This window comes from Ceratotherium simum, chromosome 27, assembly GCF_057802395.1.
Source record: "Ceratotherium simum simum isolate JZ-2026a chromosome 27, ASM5780239v1, whole genome shotgun sequence".
NCBI classification, from domain to species: domain Eukaryota; kingdom Metazoa; phylum Chordata; class Mammalia; order Perissodactyla; family Rhinocerotidae; genus Ceratotherium; species Ceratotherium simum.
In genome coordinates, this window is record NC_141926.1 from 4,034,195 (window position 1) to 4,059,421 (window position 25,227).

At 52.8% G+C, this 25,227-nt stretch overlaps 1 protein-coding gene across 3 annotated transcripts in view; it reads right to left on the reverse strand.

The window, feature by feature from the left end:
- Positions 1-25,227, reverse strand: part of PDE9A (phosphodiesterase 9A) — a 91,558-nt gene that overhangs the window by 10,237 nt on the left and 56,094 nt on the right. For all 3 annotated transcript variants that reach the window (XM_087418044.1, XM_014786871.2, XM_004429633.3), the window contains exons 5-13: positions 23,214-23,268; positions 22,220-22,290; positions 15,228-15,312; positions 8,688-8,769; positions 7,070-7,144; positions 2,841-2,927; positions 1,810-1,914; positions 1,506-1,588; positions 187-343 (exon numbers count right to left, since the gene is read on the reverse strand). In XM_087418044.1, coding sequence (XP_087274170.1) covers positions 187-343; positions 1,506-1,588; positions 1,810-1,914; positions 2,841-2,927; positions 7,070-7,144; positions 8,688-8,769; positions 15,228-15,312; positions 22,220-22,290; positions 23,214-23,268 — 800 coding nt within the window. The remainder of the gene's footprint in view (positions 1-186; positions 344-1,505; positions 1,589-1,809; positions 1,915-2,840; positions 2,928-7,069; positions 7,145-8,687; positions 8,770-15,227; positions 15,313-22,219; positions 22,291-23,213; positions 23,269-25,227) is intronic.

Here is a 25,227-nt window from a genome sequence, read left to right on the forward strand (position 1 = left end):
AGCACCACTGGGCCTTGGAGGAGGTGGGAAGGAGGGCCGGTTCCCCAGGATCCCTGATGGGCACTGCTGTTACCGGGAGCTCCTGGAAGCCTCAACCACTGGAGACGGGTTCTATTCTGTGGTCATGCCCACGGTCTCCCACAGACGCCCCCCACTCTGCCGTCAGGGCGCCCTCACCCTGCACACCTGTCTGATTTGCTTGAACCCGTCCGGCTGCACGCTGGAGAAGATGTTGCACTCGGGCTGGGCGAGGATCTGGAAGGCCACGGCACAGTGGTGGTTCTCCAGGGGTGAGATGTCATTGTAGCGGACGGCCAGCTCTGTGCGGGCGTTGATCTGGTACCTGGATCAAAGGAGGAGAGAGCAAAGGAGGCCTCAGGAGCCTGCGCTGGGAGGACCTGTACATCAGGCAACATGGCCGACGTGTCTAAGGAAGCAGTGCCTGGGGCAGCTGGAAGGCAAGTGTGATGGGGCTGGGAGCTCAATTCTCCTGGCTCTCCTGACGATGCTGTCCCTGTAATAGACACCCCCAAGTTGTCATAGAATTACTGAATAGACACCACCAATAAACCTCAATTTCTCCCATTACAGGGCCCTGAAGACACTCAGCGCTTCTTTACGGCACCTTGCAAAAATTTTCAATATGTGCAAAAGGCAGACACTTGAGAGAAGACTCAGGCTGTATTTGCACGTTTGATGCTGTGGTTAGGGCCCCTCTGCTGACCCCCACTTTGTACATCATTGTGAGTGTGAACTGGAACGAACGCCCATGTGGAAGCACGACTTCCATACCTTGGAATCCGCTCCAGTCCCGACAATGATGGCAAAGTCCTCATGCATATCTGATGTCATCATACAGACAATAAAATTTGATATGCAAATACACAAATTTGGTAGAAAAAACCAATGTGTCACTAGGAACGCAAAACCAATGCCACTCGGCCGGGACTTTGCCAGTATGTAGGGTGGAACTCTGAGCCTTCGCCCCCAGCCCCCCAGAGGCAGGAGTGGGACAATGTTCCAGTAAAGCTCGGCTCGTCCTCCTGGCCCCCATGGCCTGCCGTGGACCCCTCCCCACCTCCTGGTCCCCTGCACCCCTTCTCTAGCTCAGTTCTAGCCTTTGCCCCCTCTGCCTTGTTCCTGCTGGAAATAGGCTGGGGAAGCTGCCCGTGGGCGGAATAGATCCAGAGAGCAGGGTGTGGGGGCTGCCCGCCATCCCTGTCCACGTGCGGGCATCACTCCCCGTTCAGGGGGCAAGAGGTTCTGGTACCGCCAGGGCTCCGCCTGTGCAGATGCAGAGGCTGCAGCCAGGCCCGCAGAGGGGTGTGGCAGCCCCTCGGGGTTTGCCCACGGCCCTGGACAAAGCCCCAAAGTGGGGAGCTGTGACCTGCCAGGGTGGAGCTGGGGCCCGAGAGGCCTTTGCTGGGAGCTCCAGCTTGGAACTGGCCTGTGTGTTGAGCTGAACCAGACAGCCCTCCTAACAGGAGAGAAAATCATCTACGTACGTGTTGTTGTAGCCCGGATGATCCAGGTCGTGGCAGATGGCCGCTGTCATCAGGATCAAGAGATCCATCTGGGAAAATTTCTCCTGGATCAGAGAGAGGGTGGGATGGGGTGAGGAGCGGGCTGGGATGGGTGATGTGGACAGGATGAAGCCCCTCCCGCCGCTGGCCTGGGGGAGAGGACCCGCCCACTTGCTGGGGCGGGGTGAGGAGGGCCAGCCCGCACTTGTTCATTGACAAGGGTGGGGGTTGCGTCCCTGAGCCGAGGTGCTGCGCCCCCTGGACGAGGCTCCCGGAAGAGACCCACCTGGAGACCGCAGAGCCAGATCATGCTGTACATCATCTGGGCCACGCAGAAGCAATGCCGGAAGTTGTGGAAGGGGTTGTTCCTGTAGTTGTCGTGCACGCAGAGCTGTGAGAGAGAAGAGAGGGTCCCGACTGCCCGCCCTCCTCTCCAGCTGCCCGGGCACCTTCTCCCTGCATGGCCCGCTGGCTGCCGGCTGTTCCGATGCTCCCGCCCCAACCCTCGTCTGAACCAGAGCCAACAGATTTCCTCACCGAAGGTAAGGATGTCCCATGGGCCACACTGTGGACCTGGAGGGGCCGCTGTGGCGACAGACCTCCCTGGGGCTTTCCCCTGGACTCATGCACTGGGGTGTCCCCAGGGGAGCCACACGGGGACGTGAAGCTGGGGGAGGGCTGGGGGTTACACGAGGGGCTCTGGGTCCCCAGTCACCACCACACCTTTAATAGGCTTTTACTGTCTGGTTCTGAGCAATATTTTATTTAAAAAAAAAGATCTGCTGCTAAATACACACTCACACACATACCCTCTCCCCACATGCCCACACTCACACACTCATATACATACTCACACACACATACTCACACATACTCACAATGCACACTCACACATGCATACACATACACACTCATACACACATGCTCACACACTCTCACATCAGACACATAGACACTCACACATGCTCACACGTTCACATACACATACACACCCACACACTCACACGCATGCATACACTTGCACACACACACACCTATACACATACTCACACTTAGACAAACACGTTCACATACTCACCGCTGCTTTAGAACACACTGCTTTGCTTGTCCCTCCCTGGTTCTTACTACTTTCTCGCTCACCAAACACTGAAGAGTGTTTGGCGGAAGGAGAGACTGGCTGAATGTCCCTGCATTGCTCTCATGGAGATGTTGCCTCCGTTTGGAGGAAGCCCAGCGCCATCAGGAAGGCGCCACAGCCCATTCCCGTGTAACTCGGTGACACTGCGTCCGGGAGGCACGGGAGGGGCTGCTACTTACCAGCCACCTCCTGAGCGTGACGGGGTTGATGCTGAAGTCTCTGGCGAGGCCGAGGTCGTGGTACATGTGCTCCAAGCAGCTCAGCATCTGTGGGCACAGGAGAAGGGTGGCCAGCCTGGCCCCTCGCCGTCCGGGGGCTGCCTGTGGGGCAAGCCGGGCGGCTTCCCAGGCTCCAGGCCTGTCCTCAGAAGTAAGCCCTCCCCTCCTGGGGCCCCTGAGAGCGAAGCTGGTCGACTGGGGGGCTTCAGGATCCCCCAGGAGGGATGAGAGGGTTTGAAATGGCAGCTGGGTTTCAGAATTTCACGCGAGAAGGGACAGCGGCTGGATGAGAGGGAGCACCTCTTCCCAAATGACCACATCAGAAATGACCGCGTTCGTGTCTACACACGGCAAACAGTCTCAGCGGATCGACACCACAGTCCGAGGCCCTGGGACACAGTTCCATCTGACACAGACCTGAGAACAGTGCCTTCACAGACACAAAGGCCCTGAGCTTGCCTGAGCCTGGGGGATGAAGGACTTTGACGACTTACATCCCAAACACGCTTCATCATGCCCCTGGGGCCTGCTGGGGCCACACACACCTTCTGACGTGTTAACTGTAGTGTCCGAAGGGGAGCCTCGCTCTGGGCGAGTGTCCCCTCCCAGCCCTTATTTCACTGAGCTGTCTTCTACAGAAATCCCCACTCAAGTCGAAACAGATTTTGTTTCCAGTCCCAAAGACGATTTATTGTCACTGTTGCTATCTACTTAAATACAGCTCAGAGCTTTGGAGCCAATTAAGCTGGGGAAGAAAGATTACATGACTTTTTAAAAGGGAGAGTTTGACAGAGCAGGCCTTGCTTTCTGGGAAAGCAGATCTTGGGTGGAGAGCCCAGGGAGATGGGAGATCTGCAAAGTGGGGACAGTTTAGATGTCCCCTGGGGCACAGGGCATGACACCAGCCAGTGCTCCTTTGCCTGGGGCTGCACACCTGTGCCCTGCCTGTCACATCCTCACACCCACCAGCTGCCCCGGTGCCTGCACAGGCATGGCTGTCCCTGTTGGAGCCCCGCACGGCTGCTCATCTGCCTCTGTTCACCGCCGGACCTTCTCTAACCAAAAGGGCATGTTATGGACAGATCTGTGTTCCCCAAATCAATGTGTTGACCCCTGACCCCCACGTGACTGTGTTTGGAGAGAGGGCCTTGAAAGCGGTAAGTAAGGTTAAGTGAGGTCATAGGGCGGGCCCTAATCCCAGATGGCCTCCAGAACTGTGAGAAAATACGTTTCTGTTGCTTAAGCCCCCAGTCTGTGTATCTGTTACAGCAGCCCCAGAAACTAATACAGGGCGTGCTATGGAAAATGTTACATAACATATGAGAACAGAAAATCCTGCAAGTCAGGTGAATTTCTGCAAATCCAATCCTCTAACTGAAGCATCGAGGAGACGGCTATAGAAGGACCACCTGTGGGAGCAGAGACTTCTGTGGCATTGGAAAAATCCATTTTGAAAACTGGAAACTACCCCACATGCGGCCACATGTGGGAGCTTGGGAAGTCACGGATGGAATGTCCTTGAAGCTAACACACACTCATCTTCCTTGAGTGGACAGTACAGATGTAGACTGGGTAATGTACAGGGCACTGGGTTTGAAGACGATGGCCCTTATAGAGTGGTGGGAGTCCAGGGCCCCAGTGACGAGAGGCAGGCTGGTGTCCAGGCCTCTGGCCAGCTGCTGCCCGGATCACCCCAGCTTTGCCAGCAGCACGCATGCCCAGTCAGGGACCTCACTGTCCAGAGCCGCTGGTCCCGTCACCATCCTGGATGCTGGCCCTCAGGACCAGAGGGCTATAGCTTCAACATCCCTTGCTCCCTGCCCCACCAGCCCCTACGCCCATATGCCGCTCAAGACGCTCTGACGAGCTGCAATGTTTGTTGTGAAATCAAAGTCAAGAGGCAGACGAAACCATCTGGTGCCACTTATGTGGCACACGTGTGGCTTTGGAGCAAAAGCAATGCATCTGTGCATCTGTCCCTGCACTGGCAGCCCCAGGGCTGGATGATGGTGGGGGGGGAGGACGCATGAGACAACGCAGGGGCCCCCACAGCCTTGAGCCTGGCGCTCAACAGAGGCGGCCACCGTGGCTCTTCCGCAGCCCTGGAAAGAGCTCTGATGGAGAGGCTGGCGAGGAATAAGAGAGAGCAGTGTGAAGTCATTTCCTTCCTCTGGTGATTGGGAGGATGCGGGGCTGGGCCCCTGGGTGATGCTCGGCACAGCGTCACCCCTGCTTGAAGGGAGAGGTGAACCAACACCAGCCTGACGTTCTCGGGGTGCAAGCCGCTTTGCGGGTGGCCAGATGCAGTTCTAGGGGCTGGGTGGGCTGTTGAAGTTTTCATATGTGTCACTTCGGTTGCTTATCTTTGCTGCCCACGGTCCAAAATTCACGGCATCCCCAAATTTGCCCGAGGCCAGGGCTCATGTCTTTGAGCATCTCTGGTTTGTCCCTGCAGGCAGTTGGATACTTTCTGGAAACGGCAAAGTCCCTCACTAACCCCGCCCCCACCCCGGTGCTGTTGAGATGTGCTGCAGACACTCTGGCTGGCAGATGCCCACACAGAGGCTGAGGCCACCTGCAGGGAGCCGCCTCCCTCCTCTCACCCTGGCCCTGGCGCCCCGGCCCTGCTGGCAGCTGTACACACGCCTGTGTGTCAGAGGACAGAGAGGCGGTGTTCCCATCACGGATGCGTGAGGGCGGTGTTCCCTCTCTGGCCAAAAGTAGCCCTGCGCTCAGAGGAGGCAGGAATGGCAGCGAGGGTCTGTTTCCACGAGGGGCTTTGCCTTCAGGGGCCCCGGACTTTGCTCTTACTCCCCGTGGGCTGAAGTCAAAATGGTTTCTGGGAGCGTGATTTTCCTAGATGTGCTCCGGGAGTGGTGCTTGTCCACCTGCTGGAAGCATGTCCACCACTTCGCCTTCTAAGCCATGCTGTTGTGTCCCTGCCCGTGGACAGGCTGGCCTGGCTCCCCTGTTCAGTGGGTGCCGTTGAGACCAGAGGTCCCAGTGCTTCTCTTGGAGGATCTAACTCTTGTTCCTCCTGGCTGTGCCGCCGCCCACACTCTCAGTCCCTTTCTGCTTATGCATCGATCTAGCAGGTGAGGGCTGCACACTTAAAGCGCCTCCTCCTCCTTAAATTGCCACGCTCTCATCCTGCACGCTACCTGGTGGCTGGATGTGCTGCAGCACACGTGTCCTCTGGTTCCATCTGCTATAGAACGATCCCTTGGACAGAGGCTGGCACGCAGCTCTTCTCAGGGTGAACTGGGGTGAGGTGGAGGCGGGATCTGCGCTATTCTGGCCCGTGTTGCTGAGGCTTTTCTAAAGCTGGGAGCCGTGCAAATGACAGTGCTTCACTTAGGAGATGCCGGCGTCCCAGGCGCTGGCGACGGTGATGGTGAATGCTCAGGCACAAGGTCCCCACCTCCTGGGATCTGCAGCGATGTCACTGCTGCTGATCTTGTCGAAGCACGAGCTGGCTTGGGCAGTCTTTCTGCATTTCTGTGTCACCGAAAAGCTGCCGAGAGTCCGTAGATTTTGTTGGGCCTCACGAGGAGGGACTTTTTGTTTTCTTGGGGTTCAGAAAGAGAGGGGGATAACTGATATTATTAGGTAACTAGACTAACCAAAAAAATTCTCCATTTTTGTGTTTTCTCAGCAAAAGTGAAATTTTAAAGAAATATCTTGCTGCCAAAAGTGACTCAGTTCCCCAAATCCTGCACGTCCACTTATCCAGCTGCCGCACGGCTGCCTGTGCTGACGACCCTCTCTCAGCAGAACTCTCCAGCTGAAGCCTCTTTCTTGAAATATTTCTCCACAGCGTAGGGGTCCGCCTCTGGGTTTTGCTCCTCTGTGGGCACAGCAGCGGGCCGCTGAGAGGGCGTTTGCAGGATCAGCAGATGGCCCTGGGGAACTCACGGTGATGCTCCATGGAGGGTGCTCCGTGGAGGGTTGGCACCATCAGGGGCCCAGGGTTCAAGGCCCCTGCACTGTATCACCTGCTCCTCTGCTCTGACACCCCCTTCCTGAGTCCTGTCTCAAGGGCTTTCCTGAACCTACCAAGGTCAGTGTGAATTAAAACCTGGAGAATCAAGTTAAAAAAAGAACAGAGAGGAAAAAGCCAAGGAAGAGCGATGGGGGTGTTCCTCGTCAGGTCTCCGTGATGCTGGGACCTGGGAGGCTCCCTCACTCACCTCGTTGGGCTCCCAAAGCCAGACGTCAAAGGTGGGCTTCCGGAGGGCTTCTATGGTCTCTGGAGAGAGCAAGTACTGCAGAGGACAGGAGTTCAGTGTTAACTGGGCAACCTTAGCCTCCGTGCTGGGACCAAGGCTGGTGACCTCAGAGAGACAATGGATGTTTTCTTTCCTTTCTCCTAGTTCCCCTTTCAACGACACCAGAGTACAGACTCAAAGCCTACATTCTACGAGAATTCTGGAAAGGGCAAAACTGTAGAGGCAGAAATCCCATCAGTGGCTGCCAGAGACAGGGCAAGACTGACCACAGGCCGGGGGCTGACCACACAGGGGCACGAGGGAATGTTTTGGGGTGATGGATATGTTCCCCATCTTGATCGTGGTGGAGGTTACATGACTACATCAGTTTGTCAAAATTCACAGTATTCTGCACCTACAGAAGATGAACTTCACTGCACGTAAATTACATCTCAATAAACCCGACTTAAAAAAATACAATAAAGTGAAGTCAAGGGAAAAAAAATTTACTTGGCATAAATTCAAATACTGGCTAAGAAGCTATTTTGAGTTTCTTTTTCCATGGGAACCCATCACCGGCTTAGCTGTGGGCTCAGACAGCACAGCTTGCAGAGGGAGGCTGGTTCTATGGAAGACCAGTCTAGGTTAAGTTGTCATAGGAAGCAGAAGGCCGCTTTAGACATAAGACAGGCCTAGTGTTTTGGGATTAGGTAGTCTTCTCCTAGGCCTTTCGTTTAGTTGTTTATTTAAAAGGAACTGCTGTGGAGGACTGACACCTTTTATTTTGGACCTAGGCTGGGCCTCGTGACTCCCTGGGGCAGGAGCGCTAGTGTCCATCTGAAAACCTCGGATAATATTTAGCGCATCGTTTGGAACCAAGGGGGAAACCCCTGACAGGGCAGCTCCAGAAGGCTCTTCGCCGCTGTGGGAACATCAGGTAGCAGAGGACCTGCCTTGTGCAAGGCCCAGGCCTCCTGTCTGCAGCACACGCGGCATGAGCAAGCGGAAGCCCGAATCTTAGTGCAAAAATACGTTAAAAATCGGTTGGGTTAGGATTTCGCTCCCTCACCAGATGGGTGACCACCATCATGAAACTCTTCTTTTGTGGTGGTTTGAGGACGCTCCCCTCAATTCCCAGGGGACTGCCACTTTAACAAGGGCCCGGGGGCTCTTGGAACTGAGAAATCTTTGTGACAAAAAAGCAAAACTTCTCATAATAACTACGTATTATTCAGGGACAGGAGATCCAATGAAGCAGATTTTAAATAATTTAGTTAAAAATTAAAATTCTTTAAATAACATTTGAGTGTAAAAACCATTGATCAAGCCAGCGATGGGGGCCGGGCACACACCAGCGAGGAGCTCTTATCTCCTGGCACAGTAAGCTGGATCTGGGACCACTTTGCTAAACAATTGTCGAAGAGAAAAACTACTCTGCCTAAGAATAACAGGACTGTTCCCCAGCCCAGGGCTGGGGTGGGAGCTGCTTTTGCAAACGTGCAGACAGCAGGGCCCCAGGGTAGCCGAGGGTGGGGGGCCCCATTCCCCGGGGCTGTGGACACAGAGCTGCTGTTTCTTCAGAGGCACAATTCCATCTTACCTTTGGATAAGTGGGGACATCGCGGCGAGGTGTCAACTTCTTGTTGTTATCCAAAAAACTATACTTACAGGGACAGCTGGTCCTGAAGAGAAAAGGTCAAGATTAGCTCTGGCGTTGCAGCTTCCAGCTTGGGGTTCACCAGGACAGTGGACTGTGGGGACCTCAGCAGAGCAAAAACAAAAACACCAAAACCAAACCAAACCAAACCCCACAACTCCCCTTTGGTCTTCTTTGTTATAGGAGAATCAGTCATAAAGCCTGTGACACCTCATTGCTAACCCCCCAGGGACCCCACCTGGACCTCCTGAGATAATATTGGGCTCTTAGAAAACATGCCATCTTCATTTTAGACAAGTTTCTAGAAATCTTTTTTTTTGCTGAGGAAGATTCGCCCTGAGCCAACATCTGTGCCCATCCTCCTCTGTGTTGTATGTGAGCTGCCGCCAAAGCATGGCCACTGATGAGTGGTGTAGGTCTGAGCCCGGGAACCAAACCTGGGCCACCAAAGAAGCGGAGTGTGCTGAACTTAACCTCTAGGCCACTGGGGCTGGCCCCTAAAAATCTTTTTTTAATAATGCAAGCAAAACACTTATTCTCAAAAATTTGAACAACATAAAAATGGATAAAGCAGAAAAAAAAAGCTAAGTCCCCACTTCACGCACTTCTTTCCTCTAAATCTCACACTCTGGAAATACCCTCTGTCAACAGTTTGAGGTATCCTTCCAGAATTTTCCTAGGCATGGAGATACATGGACAGCCCCTTGTACTTCCAAACAAGGATGGGATTGAACCAAACTTACTCTCTTGTAACTTGTTTTTTCATTTAACCTGTCGAAAACTCATTGCGTGTTGCTTCAGAGCTGAACGTCATGAAAAGCAGCTCCTCCTCTGGTCCTCCAGGGTGCGGCTGCACCACACGTTATCAGTCCCGTCCCCAAGACGGACTTCCAGGATGTCTCCAGTTTTCCCCGTTACACGCATGTTGCTAGACGAATTTGCTATCTGACTCTGTTTTTCTTCATTACTTAATATCAACTTATCTTACATAAGAGCAGAACAAAAGGAGCCAGGTGTGTTTTGGAGGAAAGCCACCTTCCGATACCAGGGGAGGGTGTGCTGGCCTGTGGGGCTGGATGTGCGGGATCCACATCCTCCAGGAGATCTGGCCGTCCCTGGCCCCCTCCCCGCCTGGGACCTTAATTTCCTTGGATATGAACATGCTCTCCATCCTCTGACTGATCAGGGAGCAAGACAGTGTGTCCACACCCCCTTGTTTGAGATTCCCGGGCCGGTGGGCAGGGGACAAGCATATCAATGTGAACAGAGGAAGCTCATGCGATTTGCAAATAAAGTTCATCCTCTGGGAGAGCAGAGTAAGAACCATCAAGAAATTCACATCCTTTAAGCCAGTGTGTCTACTCTGGGGAATTTAAGAAAAGAATTAGACGCAAGCAAGCAGCTTTGTGTACAAAGGTATTCACTGCAGTGTCATCTGTTGTTACAAAAACACAAAACCAAACCAGAAACCACCTAAATGTTCCCAAATGGGAAATAATTTAAACCATTACAGTAAATCAACAGGATGGACTATTACGTGAGCTGTAAGATAATTATGAGTATTATGTGAAGCAAGGGACTCTTAGGTGAAAAGGGAAAAGAAATGTTGCATCCAATATGTACTAAAAGGAAATGCATTTTTTCTATGAGGTAAAAAGAACACATTTGGTGGGTGAAAAACGAGTGCTGGACTGTGGCTTTCTGGAAAAACGTGTGAGCTATTTATGTTGGTTAAAATTGATCTATCTATTGTTCACAACGTTGTTAAGTGAAAAAAGATTACAACACAGCATTTCTTAGTTGTTTTTCAAAACTAGATGTCTACTCGTAGAAAACATCTGGGAAGCTCGGCATCTGGATTTCAACTGGGGGAATTGTGGCCGCTGTCCTCATTCGTGACTCGCCCCCTCATCAGTATAGTCTGGAGGTTTTACAAGGACGCTACGCTACTTGCAAACTCAGAATAATAAATCTACGTCCTTTTTGAAAACAGAGCCTTCAATACTATTTTCTTTGCTTGCAAAAATCATCAGAGTTGCTTATGACAGCTTAATGTGCAGAGGGGGATTTTAACACAGATTTAGCAAAAGAATAACAAAGCGAATCAATGAAAGGTACCAACCAAACGATTTCCACGGTCACCCCATTAATGAGAAATCCCACTGACACATTTCTGAGCAGTGACAAGCTTGGTCTGTGCACTTACAAAAACAGATAGCATCATCATGCTTTCTTTTCCGCCTTTAACCTCTTTTGTATAAACATGCACACATGTGCCATCCAGGTAAGTCCTGCGCATTTCCCAGGAGGGTTGTGGAAGCTTCACCAAGCAAGATGGTTTGACTGCTGGAATCCAGCTGCTTCTTTGAAAATCCCAGTGTTGGGAGCATCTGCTGGGTGCCTGGTGACTCCTGTCAGGGCCTCCCCACCTCATCAGGCGGCCCCTGCCTGCTCCCTCTGTGCCCTGTTGCCACGGGAACCAGCATCCTCCAGCCGACAGAGCAACTGGCACGGTGCCTTTTCATTCTATTTGGGGCAAATTTTTGCTTTCATTTCCTGGGCTCCCAGCCTTCCCTCCCCTGGGGCTCAGTCCAGTGGTCAAGGCCATTTGTTTGGGATGAAAGGGGACATGACACACCCCCAGAGCCACGAGATGCCTCTCAATGCTCCTGCAGCCCTCCCTTGCCCCGGGTAACCAGCAAGCTCCACTCTGTGCTGCTCGGGTGCTGGGGGCCAGCATTCCGCGGTCCTCAGTGAGGCCTGGCCCTGCCCTGCATATGAGCCGGCAACTGGGCCTCTCTCCTATTGTGGGGGAGCAGCCTGATCCGGGGGTGTTCGTGAGCCTACGCACACCCCGACTGCTACCCGCTGCTCCCCGAGAGGAAAAGGCAGTTCTGGTCCATGCAGACCCCTGGCACCGAGGCCCTGCTGGGGTGTGCTGTGTGTGGGTGAAGTGGGTCAGCACTGCAGGCTCATTAGTCATCTGTGTGGGCACAGGGCTGCGCTCAACCCGGCCTGGTGCCTTTGTCCTCTCTGCTCTCCCAGAGGAGGCAAGATTGCCACTCAGCTGGGTTGACATTTCAGAAAGAGCTGCTCCGAGGTGCAATTTCTCCCTGGCAGTCCAGGCGAAGTCCCATTTTAACAAGCCTGGTCCCGGGGATGCTAAATTGCTACATGGCACCCTTGCACGACTGAAATGGAACCTTACCGTCAACAGAGACAGAAGGCGTTGCCAAATGGCTCACAGTTCTCCATCGGAGTTTGTTTCCCCATAAAGAAAAGGGAAGCGCTGTTCGCTGTTTGTGTGGGGCACGGAGCCTGCTGGGTTCCTGGACTAGGGTCTGGGGTGGGCCATGCTGCTGTGGATTAGACCTGAGCCCAGACACTGGGCTTCTCTTTTCTACATGTGTGAGATTTTTATCCCGTTCTGTTTTTGATTGAAGAGTCCCATTTGCCCGTCTCTCACCTACGTGGGATGCTGTGAAAACTGTCTGCTGAGAATATCTCCTCTACAGGCGGAGAGGGCGCTGGGGCATCTTCTCTTTGGATTATGGCGCCGTGAGCTCTAAAAATGGACTCCTTGGGGGAGCGAGGAAGAGGCCTCACTCTTCGCATGGGCCCAAGCGCCCACCGTGCCTCCGCTCAGCCCACCCTGCCCCAGGGGCGCCTGCAGATGACACCTTGCTTCCTGGCTCCTGGGTGGGCCTCCTCCCATGGGCTCTGAAGTTAGTGTATCTTCCCCATGTGGCATGCTATGGGTTGAACTGGGTCCCCCAAAGTCACATGTTGAAGTCCTAACCCCCGGTACCTGTGATGTGACCTAATTTGGAAATAGGGTCGTCACAGATGTAATTAGTAAAGATGAGGTCAGCCTGGAATAGAGTGGGCCCTAAACCCAATGATGGGTGTCCTTTTAAAAAGGGGACATCTGCACAAAGAGACACACAGGGAGAAGACCGTGTGACGACAGAGGCAGGGACTGGAGTGAGGCCTCTACGCCCCATGGAAATCTCAAGAATTGCTGGCCACCACGGGAGCCTGGGAGAGAGGCCTGGAACTGATTCTCCCCTCCCGTCTCCAGAGGCAGTGTGGCCTTCCAGACACCTTGATCTCAGACTTCTGGCCTCCAGAACTGTGAGAGAATAAAGTGCTCTTGTTTTAAGTCCCCCCTCGTGCGGTGCTTTGTTACAGCAGCCACAGGAAACTAACTAGCTTGGATAAAACTCTTTTTTCCCTGCAACCTGAGCCGCTGGGCCAGCGCACGCAGGGAGCACACCAGGCGCGGCACACCCCCATCCCCGCGCTGCTGCTACAGAACGGGAGGAAAGTGGAGGGGCCCGAGGCTGCTGGGACACAGCAGGCGCAGGGCCAGCGAGGTCAGCGGCTCAGGACTCACCCTGGCTGCTGGGGGTGGGTGGCAGAACGCGGTCATTTGAGAAGGGCAGAGAGGCTGCATTCTAAAACCGCCCCCTGCAAGCGCTCTGTGGGCCCCGTGGACGAGCACAGGTGTGGGCAGGTGATGCCCACAGAGACTGGAAAGAACTGGAGATGGCACCAATTCAGCCCAAGAGACACACCCTCTGCGGGGAGGGGTTCGGCAGCCCGTTGCACAGACGAGGGGCTGAAGCCGAGAGGCCGTGCTCAGGGAGCCTTTAGTTTTAGGCTGAAGACCAGAAGGATCTTAATCCTCTTCCCCCAGTGCTGCCGGATGAGGCTGGTAATGCCAGCAGTGTTGGACCCACAATCCCCTTCTGAGGCATCCTGCCCCCACTTGGCCCTGGGCAGAGGGCAGCTGTGCCAGGCGACTCCTGGGGTACATGGCCCTGATGGGCACCATGTGGGGCCACCCCCCTCTCACCACAGCAGATGTGGCACTCAGCCACGGCAGGCAGTCCGAGGCCGGTCGGCAAGGGGCCTGGCTAGTTGGCTTTTCTCACTTGGGTGTTAGGACTGGCCGAAGGATGGAGGTCCAGCATGTGGCAGCTGGGGCACGAGGGGCAGCCAGAGGGCTGAGCTGAGCCATGTATGACCAGGGGCACTGTGGGTCTGAGCATCCTTCCAGCTGCCAAGCCAGATCCCAGCCCCGGGGGTCCACCTGCGTGGCTGCCCCGTGTAACGCCAGGGCTCTTACTAGGTCACATGAGGGACTCATCCCTTGCCCCCTAAAGAGCCTCCCACTACGGGGATGGCAAAGATGAATTATTTGCTCACAATTTTCTGGGGTCACAAACTCTTTTGCCCCGACGTCCCCCAAATCAAATGGGATGAGGCATCCTAACATCCAAATTGGCTGCCAAGTAAGTGTGACATCAGTGTGGCATGGTCTCTGTGAGACACATGCCAACGTGACTCTGAGCCCATCAGGCTATTCTCCAAGCCCACTCTGAGGCCGGCCAGGCCTGCCGGGACTCTGATGGGACAGAGCTGTGACCATCAGCTTTCCCTCCACCTCCTGGCCCCTGAAGACCCTTCCGCGAAGCCACACTCCCTCACTAAGCAGGCTGCCCTCAATTTCTTAAAATCAGGGAATGCTCTTCATTATGGCAGGTGACCCTCTATAAGACAATGTGACTCATTTGCACAGGGCTGTCCTTAGGCTCATCAGTCCTCATTAAATCCCGCTGAGGCCAGCCCTCCCCTCAGCAGTACTCAGCAGTGTGCGCTCGTAGAGGGGGAAGATGGGCCACATTATAACCATGGGGTCTCCTGGACGGGTAACTAGGGGCATGAAGAGACCACAGGAGAGCAGACAGGCGTAAGCTGGTCCTTGTAAGCAGAGGACTCGGCACAGCCCCGCACACAGTAAGCGCTCAATGCGTGTGCTGTCTGTCATCCTCTTTGCTGCCATTGTGCATCTCCGCCCTCAACCTGAACATCTGCTGTGACCACGGTTTTGGTAGAGGGTCCTGTTACACAAAGAAAACCATTTTCGAGGGGATGTAATGAAGCCTGGGACATTTTTTTCACGAATTTCGGCACCCTGGGCCACCGCGCGCTGGCTCCCCAGGGCACCCTTGTTCCACAGGACAAGTGATTTCTGTGGCCAGAACGGCTGGAGGCCTCGCAGCATTGCTCCCCTGACCGCTGCTTGCACTGTGGGAATGTCCAACGGGCATGGGGCATCTGGGGCACCAGGACGCTCGTCCCCTGCAAGCCAAACGCCTTTTTCCTTTTATTGTTCCCTTGCTTTAAAAATTGATGTCAACGTCTTTCAAGCTGGGTAAGTTAATCCTGCACTTTGATCGGTGGGAGGATCACCCCCTTTTATACGGAGTCATCCTCCCAGCCTCCATCTGCCATAAACCCTCTTTCATGATAAGAAAGCTGTGTCATTCACAAGCAAATCCCAAGTGAAGAAGGGCTGTCTCCAGACTGCGCTGGCTCCAGCCTTGCTTTAGGGAGAACAAAGCCCCCACCCCCGGATGCCCCCGCGGAACTCTCCCCCAGCCGGCTGCCCTTGGGCTCACCCAGCGCAGACCTTACCTGTTGCTTCTGGCTGCCAGCTCCTCCCTCATCTTTTTAATGTCACTCTTGCATTTCTCAATCTCCACCACTTTTAGTCCTTCCACTGGCAATAAGGAGAAACAAGGGGGTTACCACGGATACACACGGAGGATCCTGCAAGGCTGGTAACAGGGGGCTACCTCCCCGTCTCCCCGTGTCCCTGGGAGGAGAGCTGGCTCAGTGCAGTGGTCCCTACTCCTGCCCAGGCTGCTGATATTCAGGTCTCCCCCTCATTCAGCTCAGCCACAACTGACTAGCATCACAGGCCTGTTCCACGGCTAAGCGTGAACCCTCGCGTGCATCTGTGCAGCGTCTACAGGACGGAAGCCCCTCCTCCGCCCAGCTCCCGGAATCTCGGCTCTTCTTGCGCCCACTTCCCGCTTTCTCTCTCTGTGCTCCTAAGCACCAGCTGAGGACACGGGACGAAGAAGTCTTTGATCCCCAAAACAAAAGAAAAGGGGAGATTTGTGGCCTCAGTGTATTAAAATGCATTAAAAGGGCTCCATGGGCAAAACCACAGCTTTCCCAGCAAGGATGAAAATTTCCTTAAGATAAAAGCTTTTCATTTCAAGGTCCTCACTGGAGCAATTAACCAGGAGAAAGTGTTGATTTAGAATGGATAAGAAATAAACAGGGCAAGTTAAGGATGAGCAGAACCCAGGCTTGATCCCATTCCCAGAGGCCGCGGCAGGGGCGTGCCTCAAATGTCAGGACTCCAGTTTTCACCAAACGATGAACTGGAGCTTCTGCCCCCAAGTGAGTGTTCAACTTGAGGATGCTCCCTCTGGCAGGCTGCGCGGCGAGCCCAGAAATGCTGCCATGGGGCAAGCAGCTTCGGAAAGGCTTTCAGATGAGAGTCGGTTCATAAGACATGAAAAAGATTAGCTTTGTTACTTGGTAATCACATCTCAAATTTTATGCAGAAAGATACTACCCACGGTGTCACTCTATTTCCCTTATCATCAAGCGTGGCTCTGTATATGCTAAAAATAAAACGAGGGTGATTTCCGAAAGAAAAGCGAAGAAACTCGGTGACTTGCTGGTTCTAACACTCCCACGCCCGCAGGAGCTGCTGCAGCTCTGGAGGGCGTGCGGGGAGACTCTCCGAGCGCAGCGCCCTGGGCAGCCTGGCTGGAACCAGAACTCCCCTCGGCAGGTCTTCTAAACACTTTCAGGGTCAGGGGTCGAGTAGGGGCAAGGCTATGTGAAAACATTTCTTCTTCCTGCGCAAAGTGACGGGAATCTGGAGATCTGACATTCGGATCTGGCCCAGGTGACTTGCCTCTGTGCCACGCAAGGGTGGCTGTGTAGGCAGCTCAACAGCCTTCTCCGCTCCTCCTCTGCCACGACAGGGGGACCAAACTGTGGGGCCTTAAATGCAAGTGGTTGGAAGCCGGGACGTGGGGAAACTCAGGGAGCTTGACAGTGGGTGCTTCCTAAGAGTCCACACCTTCTTTTTGGAGTGGGGTGTTCTCAGCGCTTTCTTGTATCGCAGACCTCATTAGGAAGTAGATGAGAGCCGCGGGTCCTCTTCTGAGAAAACGCACATGAGCACAGCCCCTTTAGTTTGCATTAGGACCAGGAGCGCGCCTCGGCCTCCCAGGGCACTCCCAGGCCTTGCACCTCACTGCAGGATGCTTACCCCGTGGAGGAGGGAACCCCAGGGGAGCTGTGTCTGCGGTTTGCCGCTAGGACACTGACGTCAGCAAATGGTAGATTCGACATCAGTGGCAAGAAGGAGCTCAGTCTCGTTGACACGTGAAGGGCAGAAAATTCCAGAAAGTGAATAGATCTGGAGAAGAGACCCGGCATGTGGTATAGACTTTGATCCAAAAAGTGAATAGATACGGGGAAGAGAGGAAGCAGGGAGAGCAGAGTGCACACAGGGCAGCTGTGCCCTGCCATGCAAGGTCCATGGTTACATTTATGATGTTTTAAACATCATTTTTATGAATGCAAAATAATATATGATCGTTGTAGAAAATGGAGGAAATAGAATCTCAAAGAAGAATATTTTAAAATTTGTCTGTGATCCTATTGGCCCAGAAAACAGCTCATTTAATATTATATATATTGGTGTGTATCCTTCCAGGCATTTCTCTCCCAATCCCCCATGCATTCTAAATATCTATCTGTCTATTCTTAATTTTAAGAAGACAAAAATTGGGATCATGCTATTTGTTCTGTTTTCTCTTTCCTGACCAGTAAGTCAAGGACACTCCTGTGCTAGCAGCCACCTCACAGCTCAGGGTTTCCAGTGGGTGTGTAATGCTTGACTGTATCAGTATTAGAGTTGATGTGGATCAGATTCCCTGGCCATTTATTGGGGTGATGTTCAAATTAAGCCGTTTGGGCGACACAGTACAATATCACTAATTTGAATCCCAGAGATTCAGAATTTATGGCAATTACGTTTGTGAAGAGCCTGGTTGCCAAAGAAATTGATAGTGAGTAAAAAGATGGCAAAAGCTGTGCATTAATCAAGGGAACAGAAAAACATGTCACGGGATTAAAGAGCCAGAACAGAAGGCGACGCCTGGAGATGGTGAGAGAGCGCATGGCAGATTTGGGCACCAGCAGACCGGGGATCCTGGCTCGCCTTCCTTTCCTGGCACCTGGCTGCCTTCTGGAAGATTCCATAGTTCCCCTCGTTGACCCATTCCAGCCCCACCTTGCCCCGTCCCAGGAGCTGGGGCCTCGCCCCCAAGGACGCCTGCACAGACCCTGGTGAGGACTCCAGAGTCGAGACTGGACGTTAGTTTCACACATCGTGGCCCCACTTGTCCACCTCGAACTTTAACATAGGGGGGCACAGACAAGAACCCCAAACTACAGCAGAGGCTCCCCCAGCCCCACCCAGCACTGGAGGGCCCCTGCTTATTCCCCCAACCAGGCACGGGCCCCCGGACAGGCTGACTCGCAGAGTTAGCATCATCTGGAAATCGGGCTGTGCTCTCTCGGACTTCAGAAGTCGTTTTGTGGGCTTCTCCAAGTCACAGGCCACCCCGAAGGAGAACCATTGAGAATGATTTTCCAAAAGAGACACAGGCTTCTGGACGGGGTCCCGTGGGCAGGAGGAGAACAGGTTGGGGAGGCAGTTCTGTTCTACGCTTTGGGCTTTCTCGACAGGAGGCCCTGGGCCTGCAAGCCCCTCCTTCGCTGCAGAGCTAATGAAAGTTGTTTAAAGATGTGTATGAATAGAGGGGTTTACACTTCCTCCAGGGACTTCGCTAATGAATTCGCATAAAACACACTGCCTGAGTGACAAAGAGAAAAACTAAGCTTTGGTTTCAGCGTGGAGTCTTCTGTATTGTTCGCAAGCCCCTGTGGCGTTAAACTTCGCCCCATGGGGCCGGCTCTCGCTGTGGCATGGGGACAAAGGCCAGACGGGGGCAGGGCTGCCCCGTGCCCAGCCACAGGGTGCTGGCACAGCGGCCAGTGTCCAGCAAACAAGGAAGGAAGGAGTGAGGCTCCCCGTGATGTTTCATCTCTGACCAGGAAGGAGGTGAGGACCCAGGTGTGTTGGGTTTATGAAATAATCTCTAACCTAAGGGAGACTCCAGACGCCTCGGAGGAGGGAAATATTTTATATAAAAAGGAAGAAAATTTTTTAAAGTGATTTAAGAGAAATGGAGAAATTTATATTTGAGTCATAAGCATTATCTGTTTGAAAAGGTCAAAAAATAAGCAAGAAATCCCATTTAAAACAAACCAAACCAATGTAATGTGGCTTAATGATGGCCAGTTCTAGCTGGATGCTTCCTTGAACTCGAGAAGCAGAAAATGCTAATAACAGCTCTGTTATACCAGATAAAGTGTGTGTGCGTGTGAGCACGGTGTGCATGCGTCTCTGTGTGTTTACACGTGTGTGCATGTGGGGGTGTATGTGTGTGAGTGCATGTGGCTGTGTCTGTTTATGTGTGTGCGAGCACGTGTGTGTGTGTGTGTGTGTGTGTGTGATAGACATCTGGGCCTGGGCCCAGTGGAGAAGTCTGGTAACTGTGTTCCTGGCAGCCTTCCCGGTCCAGCGGCCCAGGGCAGCTTGCTTCTGACAGCTGTGCAGCATCAGGACTGACTTTCTGAGCAGCTGGGATGACCAGCTCCCCAAGTGACCTGTGTGAGAGGTCCAGCTGCAGGACCCCTCTCCTCCAAAGGAGACTTTCCCCTTCCAGGCACCTGCCACGTCCCAGTGACTCACAGCTTTGGGTTAAGGCATTGCTGTCTCTGGGCAGGCTCTCTGGAACCCATTCCCCCTGGGGCTCAGCACAGGTGAGGCAAACCCCACCCTCCCCCCGCCCCACTACCTCCGTGCTAAAGCAGAGGCTGTCAGAGACTGGGAAGTGGTCAGCCAGGAGCGCTAGGAGAGGACATGCCCAAAGCTAGGTGGAGTTCAAGGAGGATGTAAGCCCATCTGAATTACAGCCACCTCCTGGGGTGTGTGCACCTACATGGCCATGCTCATGGTGGAAGGTGGCCAGCCAGGAGGAGGTGGGGATGCTGGGGGCTGATGTGGGGAGAGGCAGCAAAGTGGGGTCGTGAGGGGAACCCACTGCCCACAGTTCCCACCCGACCACTGCCAAGTCGCTCCCTCAGCCTGAGCTCCTAGACGGTTCCCTACTCTCTCCCTACTCCCTTGATTCCATTCCTGCAGTGCCTAGGTCTCCGGTACTAGAAATGAGCACAACCATTTTGATCTACCATTTTGATCATTTGAGCAGAGAAGGGGAAGAGGCCGATGGAACTGGAGGAGGTGGGCGCAAGGCAGGAGGCACCTGCTGCTGCAGGCATCTGCAGTCCAGGTGGTGACTGGGCCACTTTTCGCCCCCGTAAACGTACGTGGTGACCCGGCAGTGAACGTTTCTCGTGTTTTTCGGCTGAACCCCTTCCTGTGTCTGGAGAATTCCCTACTCTATGGGGTTGGTGGGAAGCTGAGCTCGCCTCCCGCTGTGGAAGATGGAAATACCAAACACTCACTACAGTGGGCTGAACTGTGCCCCCCAAAAAGATATGCTCACATCCTGACCCCTGCATCCTGTGAGTGGGACCTTATTTAGAAAAACGTTCTTGGCAAATATAATGGTTAAGGATCTTGAGATGAGATCCTCCTGGATTTAGGGTGGGCCCGAAAGACAGATGTCCTCATAGGAGGCAGGCAGAGGGAGACCTGAGCCACAGGGAGAGGCCGTGTGAAGACGGAGGCAGCTTGGAATGATGCGGCCGCAAGCCAGGGACGGCCGGCAGCCACCAAAAGCTAGAGGGGGCCTGGAACAGATTTTCCCCCAGAGCCTCCAGAAGCACCTGACCCTGCAGACACCTTGAAGTCAGACTTCTGGCCTCCAGAACTGTGGGAGAATACATTTCTGTCATTTCAAGCCCCCAGTGTGTGGGCCTTTGTTCTAACAGCCATGGGAAAATAACACACTCACTTTCTCTGGCCTCCCTGGCAGCTGGGGTGTGGGCATACGGTCCAGCTCTGTGCCGACTGTGAGTTTGTAGCCAGGACATGGAGAAGCAGCCTGACCCCTGCAGGCGCAGGGGGGAGCACAGAGCGTGGGGTGCTGGGGGGGGTGGGTACCGGACGCCTGGGGATCGGGTACAGCAGACCAGCATCCTCACGGTGTTAGCTGTGTGTGGGATTTGAAGCATCACTCCTGCTGTACAGTCACCAAACCCTGTTCCTGAGCCCTCCCGGGGATCTGGGAAGCTACCCAAAATCCTTTAGGAAAAACCCCTTTTCTGTTCAGTGCAGCCACAACCAACCAGTTTCTGTGGCTGCAGCTGCGAGGCCGGCTTTGTGACTCCATTCTCAGGCCTCCTCGTCGGGGCCCAGCCTCTACAGCCAGGCGTGGAGGAAGGTGACAGCGAGAGCAGCCCAGCCGGGACCCCGGTGCTGGTCCCAGTTTCATTTACTTTTCCAATTTGCTGAATGAGCCTGAGCAGCTCACTTCATCTTTGTGACTCCCTAATTGTCAATCAGGAAAATAAAGCTGTTTCGAAGATTGAATGACCAAATGGATTTCAAAAATGTCAATGCGCTTTTGTCCTCTGTAAATCACGTTTTGAGTTACTTAGGTGAATCGGTTTTGCATGAATTTTTTTTCTTGAACAATTCTAAGCAATTCATACAAGATACGAAAAGCAAGATTCAAGGGAGTCTTACGAATGTGAATCAACCAGACAATGGTGAGGCCACAACCTTGAGGGCCTCCTGTTTGGATTTTGTTTACTCATCCTTGAAGTTAATAAATATTTGCGTCCATGGATCTTTAACCTTGGCCTTGACATTGACAAAGAGCCTTCCTTGTTGTGAGTTGAATGGGGAACTGTGAGACATGGAATTCAAGCGTTGCTCCTTATTTTATGGATGAGGACACAAAGGTAAGTGACTTGAAGCTGTCTTCATCCCAGAATTTTAGCTGGTCACTGAATTAAGAGTTGAATTGACTCTCCTTTGCTTCCTAGTAGTTTTTCTGCTTTCCCTTGTGGTAATTGGGACCAAGAGGCCATGAGTAAGCAGACATATTCCAAGAACACTGTGAACCCATAGAGCATGGGTCACTGTGTTCCCATTTATGTAAAAAGAGACACACACAAGGATACTCAGCAGAAGTCCCTCCCCCGAGAGGGCTAAGTCTGGGGGGCTTCGTGCTCTCCTTCTGCACCTTCTGCACTGAAAGAATGCTTTACTGTGTGCTGTGCCACTGAAACATGCAACACAGTGCAATACCATGTACCTGTAATGTGTCACATGTCACCTAGTGACTTTTACCATAGAAATAAAACGCTTAGAAGAGTCACTGCTCCAGCCTTTGCTAACATCAAAGGTAATTTTTAGGTATTTCACAAAGAAAAGACATTCACACATACCTTCTGCCTCCCGTCCCTTCCCTTCACCTCACCACCGGTTCAAGAGATTAATTTAAAAAGAGGTTAAAAGACGTAGAAGCGAAAAGAAAACAACCCCCGCTCACATTCCACTCGTTTCTCTAGCACTGCCAAGTGATTGGCAACCTCAGCCTTCAGTTCGTTGATTTTGAATGCCCTAGGAAAGAAAAAAAAGAAAAAACGTAGCTGGTAAAATTCTCAAAGTTAAAGCAGGTTCAGCAAACACCTGTCGAATCCCTGCCATGGGTGAGGCCTCCAGGTGGGCTGGTGAGGGGCGGGTACAGAGACGAGAGGGGTTGCTTTTCAGGAACTCATAGTGTGTGTGTGTTGGGGGGAGACATAGCTTCAAATTATCTAGAAGGTGTATGTCCAAGATGGAGCACATAGTGGTGCCACGCTGGTGGGCACATTTACTTCCCACACCTGGGCAGGGAGCATGTGCTCTCCAGGGAGGACCTGGCATCCTCTGTTCACAGCTGGCATGGCCCGGCCCCTGTACCCTCCCCGCTGGGGACAGACTACCTTTCAGGGGACCTTCAGGGGACCTGGCGAGGGCTCTCCAGGCTCCAACCCACTTGGCTCAACAACTCTTGGGCTTCAAGAATACCACCCACCTGCCCTTTCTCCATTTTAATCACCCTGGGGCACCGAGACGCCACAGTGAAATAACAGAGAAACGGAAAGAATTTCCTTCAGAACGGGCAGGATAATTCAGAATGAGAAGGAAGCCCTACGTCTACATAGGATCTCTGTGAGAAAGCTTATTTTAAAGCTTATTTTAAAAATGGTGTCAATTCTTGTAGGTTGAACTCTGAGTCCCAGAAGAGCTGGTTGAGAAAATTCTCAGCAACATGAGCTCTCCTTCTAAAAGTACCCACTTGACATGGTCTTTGGTACAAAGCGAGTGTTTCCTGGAGCCCATCCAAGCTGGCTTAGTTACAGAAGTCACAGAAGGATTCCATTCCGGGGAAGTGATGTCTCAGAGCCTGTCGACCAAGACAGCCTCAGAGCCAGGGGCCCTCCATGGCCGTGAAAAGAAAAGGCATGCATCTCTGGAGATACCTCTAGAAGACTCTGTACCTTGAGAACTGCTCTGCAACCTGGGTCAGCACACTCTGGATTAATTCTTCTTTCTCTACAGACCAAAACAGAAAGACAGATTAGAAAAGAGAAAGGTCCGTGGATCGTCATAGGCCGGAATCCACATGTCGTGGCACGTGGCACCAATGCCGTGGTGCCCGGGGCACCTGGAGGGAAGTTCTGGCCCACTGTTGGCTCCCCAGGGCCTCGAGTTTTCCTGTCCACCTTCAAATGCTCTGTCCCTCCCGGGCGGCACCAGGCCCACCAACCCGTCTCTCAGTGGTCTCTCGGCAGAGTGGCCAGGGCTGTGGTCCTCCTGTGTTAATACCAGCTATAAAAAGCAGGCAGGACCAGGTCTCTGAATATGGGAAGTTTTCACTTACAGCCTGGGTCCATTTTATGGCGGCAATTACTATGACACAGAGAGTTCAAGGCGTATTTCAAATGCAAAACACAGTGTTCTCGCGGCAGGTCCGGAGAAAGGAAGTGGGCAGCGGGAGCCAGTCAGTCCCTCTGCTGCTTGGCACGTAAAACTGGGCTGGGTGGCTGGTTTTACAAGGCTCAGGTCCCAGGCCGAATATAACGTGCCTGGTTTCCTGTTTCCTGACCAGCCCAGTGCCGGATACCTCATCGGAAGGTGTAGATGCTCCCAGCACTGTTCTTTCCAGAATTCTATGCTCCTGGGAAGGGAGCAATCTCTTCTTGGCTCCAGGTGGCCATGAGTTCATGCCCCAAAACACTGAGAACCTCCCCAAGGCTTACTCCTGACTTCATGTAATCTTCTACGCTGGCTCTACGCCCAACCCTGCACTAAAACCAAAACAAATCAAAACCAAAACAAACCCGCCCAAGCAAACAAAAAGTCTCAACAGTCCAATTTGGCAATGAGGTTCAAAAGCTAAAAATATTCACATGCTCTGATCTAGTGTCTCCATTTCTAGGAAACAATCATGTAGCACACAAGAGATGTTCACCACAGTGCTATTTAACATAGTGAAAACTGTAACAGCCCATGTGTCCATCAAATGGACACTGAATGAATGATGGCATATCTGCACTCTGGAAACATAGTCTGCTACCGGAAATAGTACCTTGGAAAATGTCCACGTCTGTTGTTAAAGTAAAAAAAACCAGATTGTAAAACAGTAATACAGTGTGGTCCTATTTTTGAAAACACTGGGAGGATGTACTCCAAAATAATAACAGTAGTTATTTTTTGGTTGTAAGATTATATATATACTTTTTTTCTTATTTTTACTTCTCTATATCTAGCACATTTCTATAATGAACATATGTTAATTTCATAAAAAATATTTAAAAAATTAATCAATCTGAATCTACTGTCCTCCCAGCTCAGTCTGAGGGGCAGACATTTGTATTCTGGTCCATGTAATAGCTACATCTCAGCCCATGTGTCACCCATGTCAGCATATCCGTTGTTCTCAGAAAGGGCACAGCTGCAAAGCTGAGCTCCGGGCGAGAACAGCCCCGGGGTGCCATTGTTCAGGTCATGTGTTCACACTGATGCCACCCATGTAACTGAGCGCTGTGCTCCCTGAGACCCCTCTTGGCCCATGCACGAGCTGCATTCTTTTGCAAGGGAAAGGAGCAAAGATGTCTGCGTGCACAAAGGCTGGCCACACCCACGCATCCATCCACGGAGCCCTGCTGGGAAGGGAGTGCCCCCCTCCCCACCAGCTCACTGGGGTTCCTGCAGTGGCCACTGCTTCCTCCCAGTGGACTTCCCTCCCAGATTTTAAAAATGAATTATGATTTAATGTGTGTCAACTACTCAGGACGGGGCCTGGCCCACAGTACGCCCTGCCTGTGTTAGCTACTGTTTTTGTTATTCTTACATCACTAAGGGTCCCCGATAGCCGAGGTTCTCTCTGACACCTTTCTTGCTTTCAGTGCCTTCCCGGTGAGTTCCCGGTCCCTGGGGTAACAGGCTGAGCTCGGGGGGAGGGAGTGGGCACTTCCACTGAGGAGTGGCAGCACCCTGCCTACAATGTCC